The sequence below is a fragment of the Cricetulus griseus genome, chromosome 2 (assembly GCF_003668045.3).
Source record: "Cricetulus griseus strain 17A/GY chromosome 2, alternate assembly CriGri-PICRH-1.0, whole genome shotgun sequence".
Classification (NCBI taxonomy): domain Eukaryota; kingdom Metazoa; phylum Chordata; class Mammalia; order Rodentia; family Cricetidae; genus Cricetulus; species Cricetulus griseus.
The window spans coordinates 283,197,892-283,209,592 of NC_048595.1; the positions used below are offsets into that span (position 1 = coordinate 283,197,892).

An 11,701-nucleotide genomic window follows, 5' to 3' on the forward strand; every position below is an offset into this window, starting at 1 on the left:
TATAAAATGAGGGACTTTGAAATGCTGGTCAGGTTGGAGTGCAGAGCCCTAGCTGGCAACAGCCACCCATTCCACAGGACCGGGCAGACTGGTGGAGCCTTCTCCCAGCCAGATCTTCAGCACCCTAGACAGCTCCCACTCTCCCCAAAGACAGTCCTGCCTGAAGGGTAAGTAAAATCTTCCGTTTCTTCATTTCCTCTCTGTCTTTGGGACTTTTATAGGAGGGTTTTTTCCTCTCTCTCTTAAAAAGAATTTTACAGTATTCATTTTTTTCAATAGAAAAATGAAATGATAATGATAAGACACTCGATAAAGGTAGAAATACCTCAATTTCTTTCATCTGAACCCATCTGTTTAGAAGATTCTTAGTCCTACCTAACCTTTGTTAAATATTGCCTCTTTTAAAGTGAAGGAAGATGAATTTGCTTGTGTGTGGAGTTTTAACCAAAGGGTTCAGTTGTTGCATTTGTTTTTGAGGTTTTCAACTTATGCTTAAAGTGCTTTTTCATTCTGTTTCTTGTGTTGATTAGACCTGGGAGGAACTCACTTTCTTCATCATTTACATTTTAAAAGCTGTGACTTTTATAGTTATTGAAAGTCAGAATCCTTGAACACCTGTATGCTAGTTAGAAAGTGTTTAGAAATACAATGTGTGAATGTATGGAATGCAAGACTCATAGGCTCTACACACACACACACACACACACACACACACTATTTTCTGAGAAAACTTGTACCAACACCAAATGGCTCTGAGGGCATTAGCTTTCATCCTTGAGTTCATTTTCTTGAGCCTTAGCTTAAAGAAGAAAGTTCTCCATGATATCTATAATGAATGCAGGGAAAAAAAGAATTTAACTATAATATGTATACAAGATTTTTGCCTTAATGATGCATATCTATACTTTATATCCATATATGCACATATGAACATGCAAACTTGCCAATGTAGTTGACTAGAAATCATTGCATGGGTAGCACTCAAGTTTTATAGTAATCAGACATTAAAGTTTAAAGGGGAAAAAATTCCTTGAAGCTCTTTCCTTCACCAGAAAAGACACCAGATTGTATATTACAACTGTGTTATCAAAACACTGGGTCTGTAGTTAGTTATGTGCAGCACAACAGGAGTGTAGTCTCAAACAGACACTAACTGTGACTGAGTGCCTGCTGAGAGAAAGACAAAGGGGATCTTAGTTTGTATTCAAATGTCTTAACTCAAGGGAAATCTTTATTTTTAAAAGTAATCTTACAACAATAAGCTTAATACTTTTCTGAAGATGAAATGGCTTTTTCTCAACTCTGCAAGAGCCTTCAGAAGTATTGATAGACCCTCAGAATGTTGCCAAGTGTAGCTGGGAAAGCCAGTATCCCTTCTCTTTCCAGAGGCACCGAGATGGAAGCCAGAAGCAAGCCCCAGTTCTTGGCATTCTTGATGCTCTTCAGTGTGCTGTTCTCTCAGTCACTGGCCTGGCCTCTCTTTGGACCACCCTCTGCTGTAAGGTAAGTCTCATTCTGAGAAAGTGCACTCTCAATTCAGATAGGCAGGCATTTCCTCTGTATCTAAATGAGATTTCCCACATGTCATTTTGGAGAGTGGTGCATTTTAAATTACATATTATTTTACTTTGATCACCGTGTTACACAGATTCATTTCCAACCAAACTTAAAAGGTTTGTTCTGGGCTCCAGAATTCACCTTCAGTATATGGAAGACAACATCAGCCTTGCCCACCAGATAGACCCCATTTCCAAACTAGTGTTAGAAAACAAACAAATTCCTATGCTTTTTTCAATCTCAGGCCAGTTCTGTTTCTGGTAGAAAAATAGTTGTTTACTTGCCAGCTTCATTTAAATTGATATTTAATAAAAATGACAATAAGATTAATAGTTCATTAATGAGATATGCACACCTGAAATTTTCTTGGGCAGAAATAGGTCCAGGAAGAACCACCTTGCCACTATTAGAGATCATGAGAAAGTATATGAACTAAACTACAGTCCTCATAGTATTCTCTATTCAAACTATGAGTTCTTAGTTTTACTATTTGATATATAGAAGGTCATGCTTCACATTCATAAGGAATGCAACTCAATTTAACCTAAAGAAAAACAGATTTATGTTACTAGTCATTTCATACTTGACATTTCTAATCTACAGAGTCACTGTTATCTAAAGGCAAATCACCATTTGGTTATTTGCTCCATCTTATGCTCAGTATAGTGAATAGTCTCTCAGCTATTAATGTTCTCTGAGAAATTGTAAAACACACTGCCCACGCCCCACCCCCCAATCACGATTTGGAAACTAGAGTCCCAATGCCCAGATCTCAGCAGATGAACAGTCTCAGGAATGCTGAAATTCACACTGACTTCTCAACCCCAGGCTATGAGATGATTGTTTTTTACTATCTGCTTCAGCACCACCCAGAGATACAAAAGTGCCCAAGAGCTGAGATTTACCCTAATTTTGAACACACATATATACTCTCTCTCTCTCTCTCTCTCTCTCTCTCTCTCTCTCTCTCTCTCTCTCTCTCTCACACACACACACACACACACACACACACACACACACACTCTCACACACACATTTTTAATACAGTACTGGTATCAAAAATACAGATGCATCCACAAGTAGTTTATATTCTATATGTCATAAAGGTGATTCTTATTTTGTAGTACAGCATAATACATTTCTAATCAGAATATGCTAACATGTGTAATATGAAGAACTAGAGGGACTCATTAAATTTGCTACATTGTAATAACCACTCACAAATGTGGAGATCTTTAGGTGTGATCAATAAGGAGAAATATATCTTGCTGACATAAAGCTTTGTGGTACATGTCAGGGAACCAGAGAGAGGAAAGCAGCTTATAAGCTACTCCTGGCCTGAATTTGAGCAATTGGTACTAAATATCACCACTTATATGAATAAGTATCAGTTATCATGTTGAATGTTCACTTTTTATATGTTTATATCTTGTATAATGCTTTCTACCTGCTAGTGTTACTTCACAAATGGACATAGTCAGGTATGCTGATGCAATCAATGTGCTTTGCTTACAGCTTCACTAGAATTGAATAAAGTAGAAATTATGTTTGGTTTTAAAAGCTTATCGAAGTTGAATGACATCAATTTTGTGAGCTCACCCAAATTACTACTTATATCTTCATTAAACATGGAAGCTATGGAGTCAAATTATCCTATTCTTATTCTTGCAAATGGATACTATGTCCCAATATCTTCTTCTCCTGTCTCAAATAGTTGCAGGACCATAAACACCACTTTCTAAGAAAGGATGGTATTGCATTTCTAGTGTGTTTTGCCTTAATAGGTTGGATGACAGGGTGCCGTTTGAAGGAGCAAGTGACCCTGATCAAGTGTCATTAAAAGCAGACACTGACATCTTACAGAATGCCCTAGCGGAAAATGACACACCCTATTACGATGTATCCAGGTAAGTTCACTCTTATGTATCTATTTCAGAAACACATGTGAAAAAGATTAAATAGTCTAGTTTTATCTTACCAAGAGACAGTTTTCCATGACTCTGCTCAGCCTGATTGGCATAAATTGCCTTACAGCCTTCAGGCATCATTCAATAGCTCAGATTAGACAAATGCCAGGTCAAACTCCCACAGCTAGGATTCCATGAGTGAACAAATAAAAGGGGTCAAGATATCCAATAGTGCTGTTCACTCATGCAACTTCTTGTCTAGAGCAGTGTCTCAGAACAGACCACAAACGACGTCACACTGAAGGCAAGGTATAAAAGGTTCCTCTTGTGCTTACAAGATTCACTGGTAGACCCAAGGTTTGCTCTGTTGCAAGAGATTTGTTTCCTCATTATTTTTGGTGGCAAAGAATAATTAAAACACAGAATACTGGCGAGTTTGACCAAATTTACATGGTTTTTTTTTCATTGTATATATTTTTATTTAAGGTAGCAGCTTCTAAAACTCCATAAAAATATAGAAACCATAAATGAATTTTAAAGCAAGGTTTACTAGGAAAATTCATTTTAAATATCCTGTCAGGGAATAAAACTGAAGCACATATCTAAAATAGCTCATTTTTTTTCAAGGTAGCTAGAAGCTTATAGTTTATATCTTGCTCCAAGCAACTAGGAACTTCCTTTTGCTATGGTGCTAGACTTCATTTTTGACTTAAGTTTTAGTAAGCATTTCTGTAAGTAGTTTTCAGATTCCTTTGATAACTCTGCAGGAGATTTTACCAAGCAATTATTGTGCTTGCTTCCTTGCTTTAGAAATGCCAGGCATGCTGATGGAGTTTTCACCAGCGACTACAGTAGACTTCTGGGTCAGATTTCTGCCAAAAAATACCTTGAGTCACTCATTGGAAAACGAATCAGGTAAAGAGTACTTATTATTTTTTAATAAATGCTCCATCTCCAAATTCTGTTTTCCTTTCTTGAATGTTATTTTCCTTGCCCAAGGCTGAAACTCTTTGATTACAATCAACTTATTTAGAGAAAATAATGTATGTTATTAAATAAAACACACCAGCCCCCACCCCACTCCCCAGTGAAATAGAGTTTTTGGTACTTATGGACTCTAAATGTATTTTTCTTAAGACGCATATTTACAAATGAGTCAAACTGAGCTAAAATCAGTAAAAAAAAAAAAAAAAAAAGAGCATTGATGCATCTCCTACTTTCTATTGACATCTTTACTTTCATTTTTTCTCACTTTTTTTTAGCAGTAACATCTCGGAAGACCCAGTGCCAATCAAACGACACTCGGATGCAGTCTTCACGGATAACTACACCCGTCTTAGAAAGCAAATGGCTGTAAAGAAATACTTGAATTCCATTCTGAATGGAAAGAGAAGGTAAGGGAAAAGATAACCGGATGAAGTGAAAATATGTAAATGACCTTCAAACTTTAAGCTCTACTTGGAGACATCTCACTTTCTCCATCACATGGTCTACTTTGTGTGAACTGCTCACTCATTCTCGACTCAAACTGATGTCATACTTCCCTGGCAAACCTTTAAAATACGGGCACATGAATGTTAGCCTACAGCCATTAGAAAGCAGTCTCCCTGGGAATACTGACCTGGAAACTCCATTTGAATTTATAAGTCAACAGGGTTGAAAATGATGGCTATTTTGTCATCGGGGGCAGTTTAATCAAATGTTCGCTTTTAAAATATGGAAAGTACAATTAACAATTTTGGCAAGCAGGAGAACCCTATCATATTTGATCCAACAACCCTGCTTTATCACATTTAACCAGGATGTATCTCCTGTTCCAGTTCTAAAAGCATGTGTCTTATAGTGTGTAAATATTGGACACAGTAATAAGGGGTAGAATGCTCTCTCTTCTCATTCCAGTTGTTTTTGTGCGCATGGTATTAAGCATAATTCTGTTCGGGTGAAATCAGACAAGAGTATCCTCTCTGCCCAATAAATGATAATTCCATAAGGCTGATTTGAGACACTAAGGTCTTGGAACAATTCACAGGCAATCATCAGCTGCAGAGATCAATGTTTATCCCCAGTGTGTCTTGCAGAGCCTAGATAATTACATAGGCATGGTGTTATAATTGTTTCTTTGGAACCTTCCTCAGAGAAGAATGTTAACACATTCATTTTCCTTCTGGTCTGTAGCAGTGAGGGAGACTCTCCAGACTTCCCTGAAGAGCTAGAAATATGAAGACTAGGCTCCTCTGAGCAGAGCTGAAGATCAGAGGTGAGTGCGCCTACGGATTCTTATGGTATCCTTACAGCTACCTTGAAGAATAGATGCAGGAAGGAGCCAGTAGGCAAAAACATCCTAAGGCTGAAAGTCCTTCTACCCAGAGATATTATCCAGTCCACATAACACCTCTACTTGAGGCAGATCCCACCCCAGTGAACACCTTGAGGTGACACATGCACCATTCTCATCATGACGAGGACACTGGTCACCATAAGGAGTTTGGCCTCTACAAGGTACTTCTAGTTTAGTCACCTTTCTCCCATGTGTGTGATGGAATGAAAACACACAGGATCCTGACTCACACTCAATGGTAGAGCACTTGCCTGGCCTGCCCCAAAGCCTTGGATTCCAGGCCCAGCACCAAAAGAAATAATATTGTTTCATATGGTGAATATTTCTCTGTCAGATAAAAAACATGACAGACACCAAAATATAAAGGTAGATCCCATTATAAGTAATTTATGAGAGCCCATCATTATTACGGAAGGTGGCTTTGATCAAGTACTGCAGGCCCCCCTGACGGCAGTCGGCTTGTGAAAATTACAAATGCTTCACTATTAATGACTAAGTAGAGAGCATCTTCACCCTCCAGTTCCTTTGTGACAGTCAGTGTTCTGGAAAGTTCTTTCTTGACTCTGTCACACACAATTCTCAGCAGAGACTGTTGATGAGGGGCAACAGGAGACATGGAGGTTTACTAAATGAGTGAATGAAACCAACATGACACACGTTTTTAAATTGTTTCTGTTTAAAGCACTAATTCTTTTTCTTTTCAGAATCCTTGAAGGAAAACAACCGAGTGGTTACATTATGAGTTCTACATATCTAATTCAAGAAAACAGCTTCCATGGCAAAACCAAATAAAGTGTGTTGTGAATATTGTGGTTTCCTTTATGTAACAACTGTGATGTTTACATTGTAAATATTATTTGAGCACTCTAAAATTCATCCTTAGCTCATAAAAGGCTTGTAATTTCATATGCTATATATTCTTTCTAAGAAAAATATATTTAATGATAAGCAGACTCTAGATTAATTGCAATTATTTGAAGCTTTTAGCAAGGGTAGCAATAGAGGAAAATTGATGTGTTTATTTATAGCATGTCCTTAACTATTCAAAAGCGCAGAACAGACAATCAGTGTGACTGAGTCTGAATGTTAAGCAGAGAGGCTGCTGTGTGAAATAAAGCAAAATATCTAAGGGGAGGGAATAACAAAAAGAAAGACTTAAAAAAAGATACTTGTAAAAGGGATTTTCAGAATTGCATTTCTATGGTGATGGGGACTCCATCTCTCGTGGATTAGGCTCTCCGACTAGGATTTGCAGTCCCTAAAATCTTCTTCAGATCTGCTTCAATTAAGAAAAGTCCGGCTTCAGATCTGGAGCTTCCCCTTTCTGCTTGTCTTATGGATGTATAAATTAGAAGCTGAATGGAGTACTTGATTTCCAGTGATAAATACTTTGTCCATAGTCACTCACAATACTATTTTGTCTTGTTGGCTTCCTTTGCTGAAAGTACATTTGTAGACACAACTATTTTTCCAATGTGATTGTATGAAACTAAAGACAGGAATAAAGATCTTTGGTTATCATTGCAAATGTGTTTTCTTGTTCTGATTCTTTGAAGGATACAATGGTACCTACTCTTAGCTCTATACCTGCAGGTTTGGAGATGTTTTTTGGTTTTGTTTTGTTGTTTTTGTTTTTCCTGTGATGCTTGAAGTAGGATTATATTTGTGAATCCTAAACTAACAACTATTTAAATGAGAGGGGCATTTCTTTTTTATATAAGGTCAGAGGTAAAATAAATGGGAAAGCATTAGATCTCTGTTGCAAGCATGAGAGCTCCCTCCATTTTCTACACTAGCATTCCTTCCACATGGATATACGTCTTAAACCCACAGTCATTTGCAGGGAAGGCTGGAAAATGTAGTCATTTTCCTTAGTGGGTATGCACCCAACTATAAATTTGGAAATCCAGTCATATAAAATAATGAAAGAACAGGTGAATAAGTATAATGGCTTGTAAACTCTTACCTTCTCGCCCAAAAGCCTTAAAGAATACAAAGAAGGTGAGACTCAGACTCTAACCATCAATGAAGTAGTGCTTAGTAAAAACACAGGGGGAAAAAATTCTTGGTTCATTCTTATCAATTACAATTACAATCCTGGTCTGGTCCAGGATTCTCAGCGGTGATAAAATATTTCACGCAAGTGAAAATGAGTTGTACTTACTCTACCTGATCCCAAAATTTGGCTATTCTACTGGAACCTCAGAATGGAAACAGAAAACTAACATGTGTCATCTGGATATAAGGATCTTGTAAATATCAGATGGGACTTAATTTGGAAGTAAAGCTAAAGAGTTTTAATTCTCTCTTACTCATATGAACCTTTACAATGTATTCCCCACCTGGTCCACTGTGGAGCTATGATGCCCTATGCACACATAGGAAGAGGGCTCTGAACAGAAGGAACAATGAGTGATAATGAGGAATATCCATCACCATGCAGCACAAGAGGTCATGTGTCCAGAGTAGTGAGAAGTGGAAACCAAGTATGAGATTTGACTAAAGAGGTGATGCACGATGAAACAGATGTGACCACATATATTTCAAAAATGAATTAAACTTTACTATGTGGCAGCAAATTATGGAATTATTAATAGATGTATTAGCATTTTATAAGCCAGAGATTAAATTTGGCATGTCATTGTGTTAGGCAGAATAACAATTCCTAGAAATGGCCATGCCTTAATGCCTAGAACCTGTGAATGAATATGTTGCTTTGATGTGGCATAAGGTAGATGTGATCACATTCAGATCAGCAGGGGTGTTATCCTGGCTACTTAAGTAGTCTGGTATAGTCACACAGGTCCTTGAAGGATGGATGAGGAAGGCAGTAGTCAGAGAAGGAACTATGACAATATGACAGAGACTGGTATAACGTGAATGTGTGAAGTAGACTGAAGTCTACTTCAATACAGGAAACTTTAGAAAGCAAGGAAAATATTCTTCCCCTGATCCTCTAGGAGGGTCACAGCCTTACTGATGCCTTGGCATTAGCCACATGACACCAATGCTCAGACTTCTGAGCTCCAGAGTGGTATAGTAATAAGCATCTGATGTTTTAATATCCCCAGTCTTTGGTAGCTAGTCTCTGCAGCAGCAAGAATTAATACAATCATCATTCCCAAATCACAGCAGAACTTGATTCCAGTGTCCACTACATTACAGAAGAATAATTTACCAAAATTAAATAGCCCTTAGGGCTATAGTAAGACCCAAGAAAGAATGAAGCATCAAAACATTAAGATATTTGCTTGGACACTTCTTCGGTTGTATAAATGAATATGAATTAATTGAAATTTGAGGAAGGTTACATCTAATCTAAAAAATGCTTGAGTGTTATTTCATCCTAGGGATGCATGCTTAGTTCATCATACGCTTAATGATAAATGTAATATACCATATAAGTAGAACTAAGGACAGAAACCACATGATCATCTCAGTAGATGAAGAAGAAGCATCTGACATAGTCCAATATACCTTTATGACAAAAGTCTTAAAGAAAATCAGGAACCAAAGAAACAGCCTGTGGCACGTATAAACAATGGAGTTTTGTTCAACTGCAAAGAAAAATGATATGACAACATGTCCAAATAAGTGGACTAAACAGGAGATTATTATCTTTAGTTAAGCAAGTCAAGCTGAGAAAGATAAATATACATGTTTTCTATCATGTATGCATTCTACATTTTAAGAATGTGTGTATATGTCTATGTGTATATCTGTGTCTGTGTGTCTGTGTATGTATCTGTCACGTGTGTGTGTGTGTGTGTGTGTGTGTGTGTGTGTGTGTGTGTGTGTGTGTGTGATGAAACTAGAAAAGAGCCCATGAAAGATGAAAAAGAGTAGGGCAGGGAGAAGGAGGAGGGTCACAGCATATGTGCCATGAAGGCCGAAGCTTACTGAGAGAAAAGTGAAGCTAGAGTCAGGGCCAGGAGGAAAAGTCAGGAAAATGGGAGGAGGCTCACCAAAAACTAAGCGTGTATGCCATATGAAACCCATTCTTCATCTGCTTATTTTAAAAACTAATACAAATGAAAACACTATGATACACAGAAAGTAGAAAGGTGAGATTCCACCCAGACTTCCTACTTACTCCATCTTTGTTTTTCCTCCATTTTCTTGATTATTTATCAAGCAGACCTAAGTTGGGGGTGGAAGGTGCCGCTGTACACTGAAATGGGTCAGAACAGCCAAGAATTCCCCAACATTTGAGGAAAACCTGATGAAAGAAACATCAAAAGTTGTTTTTAATGAGTACAGAGAAAAGGAGATGCCAGAGTACAAAAGACAAAATCTCAGAGATAATTAAGAAAATAGTGCAGGTACAGTGCAGAAATCATATGCAGACAAAAGGAGCAGGCTTCCAGACTTTACAAACAGCCCAAGTCAGAGTAAAATCCTGTAGAGCTCAGTGGTAGAACAGTGTGCAAGATCTTCCTCCAACCCAGCACCACAGAAAACAGATTCAATAAATAAGTAAAATCTAATAAAAGGTCTGTCAAGCAAATGACCTAAAACACTGGGCATGAATCACAGGTTAAAACACCGGTTGTAGAGAATGAATAGAAATCTCATGTCTGGTAAATAGAAGTTTCAGAAAATGAGGATGGAGCAACGTAAAAGAGAAAATAAATAGTATAAAAGTAATTTTCATTTCCTCTGGGTTGCATTTTGTATGAAGCCTGGCACAGTTCTTCTTCATCTGTGAATCCATGCACATGCTGCATCAAAGTGGCTGCTCCTTAATGTCTATTGGTTTGCTGCATTTGTCAGCTTCAGAAGACATGCTTTAGTGAAGGGTATTAATTTCCTTAATACCTAGTTACTAGTGTGGTAAATTTATTCCTCAAATGTTTCTAGACACCTTGACTATATTTATATTTCTTAGTTTGGGGCTAGCATGTTTCAAAGCTCTTAGCTTTTAAATATTTCTACAATAATTAAAGCAAATTGATTCATTCTAGTTAATAAGGTTCTAATTTTTCTACTATTAGTTTTTTTTACATTAATATACAGTAGATTACTACAAACACTATTACATGTTACATCAATGTTAATACCAACACACACTATTCTGAACAGGGAAACAGAATTTCTGCCTTGCAGAACAGATAAAAGATGGAGCCTAAGAACTGTATAATCTTATTCATGAATCATTTAGAACTTTGGAACTGCAAATTCCATTATATCTCATATTAGAAGAAATTAGACCTATTTACTTATTTGCCTATTGTGTACTTTGTGAAGCCAACTCAAATAGTAGTCTGTCTGGCTCACCAATAGCAGTGGCAGTTCTTTTCAAACGCAGAAAGAGGGGAGGACACATTGCAGGCATCTGTCTTTGCACAGTCCTCTGCTACCAGTTTCTCTTCCCGATTATTAGGAGACCGTTTCTTTGGTCCCTCTCTTTCACCTGTGTAATTGCAAATCCCCAGCAAGACACGTCTCTTTTCATAAGTTAGCTTCTCGCATTTTCCCCCACACAGTTCTGTTTTTTTTGGCTTCTCTTCCTTGGACACTTGCCCTGGTTTCATAATGTTGTTTCTTTTGCCTTCCCTTTTCTCTGCTCTGCAGAGTTATGGGTTCATTCATTTGAGTTCCTTGCTCTAAAATATGCCCACCTAAAAGCCAGCCTCATTTGTTCCAGTGTCAAGAGATGCATATAAATCCCTCAGGTTTCCTTTTGTCTTTTAGGCTTCTCTCCCCATTCAGCCCATGACACTGGGGATGTATTTAACTATTTATGTTGTGTCTAACTGTCCACTAAAAGTTACAGAATCTGATCTAGGAGCTGCTCTTGCTTGTAAGCTTATTATTGACCACTAATGAAATAATTGCCATGTTCTTGCTTTTTCCTAGTAACTTTTAAAATCAAAATTGGCTGATTAAAACAAGGTGA

The 11,701-nt window shown here is 37.5% G+C and overlaps 1 protein-coding gene across 1 annotated transcript; it reads left to right on the plus strand.

Annotated features, from left to right (window-relative positions):
* The first annotated feature begins 1,396 nt into the window (after positions 1-1,396).
* On the plus strand, positions 1,397-5,685 carry Vip (vasoactive intestinal peptide). The gene is made up of 5 exons (XM_035438768.1): positions 1,397-1,503; positions 3,342-3,464; positions 4,275-4,379; positions 4,727-4,858; positions 5,640-5,685. Exons 1-5 carry the CDS (start codon positions 1,397-1,399, stop codon positions 5,683-5,685), a joined length of 513 nt encoding a protein of 170 aa, XP_035294659.1.
* Positions 5,686-11,701: the final 6,016 nt, after the last annotated feature.

What these genes read in the sequence shown, in the direction of transcription:
- Vip (XM_035438768.1), top strand. Translation starts at nt 1,397, where the DNA reads ATGGAAGCCAGAAGCAAGCCCCAGTTCTTGGCATTCTTGATGCTCTTC. An exon ending in CTCATTGGAAAACGAATCAG is followed by an intron (nt 4,380 to 4,726) that starts GTAAAGAGTACT and finishes ACTTTTTTTTAG; the next exon opens with CAGTAACATCTCGGAAGACC. An exon ending in ATTCTGAATGGAAAGAGAAG is followed by an intron (nt 4,859 to 5,639) that starts GTAAGGGAAAAG and finishes TCTGGTCTGTAG; the next exon opens with CAGTGAGGGAGACTCTCCAG.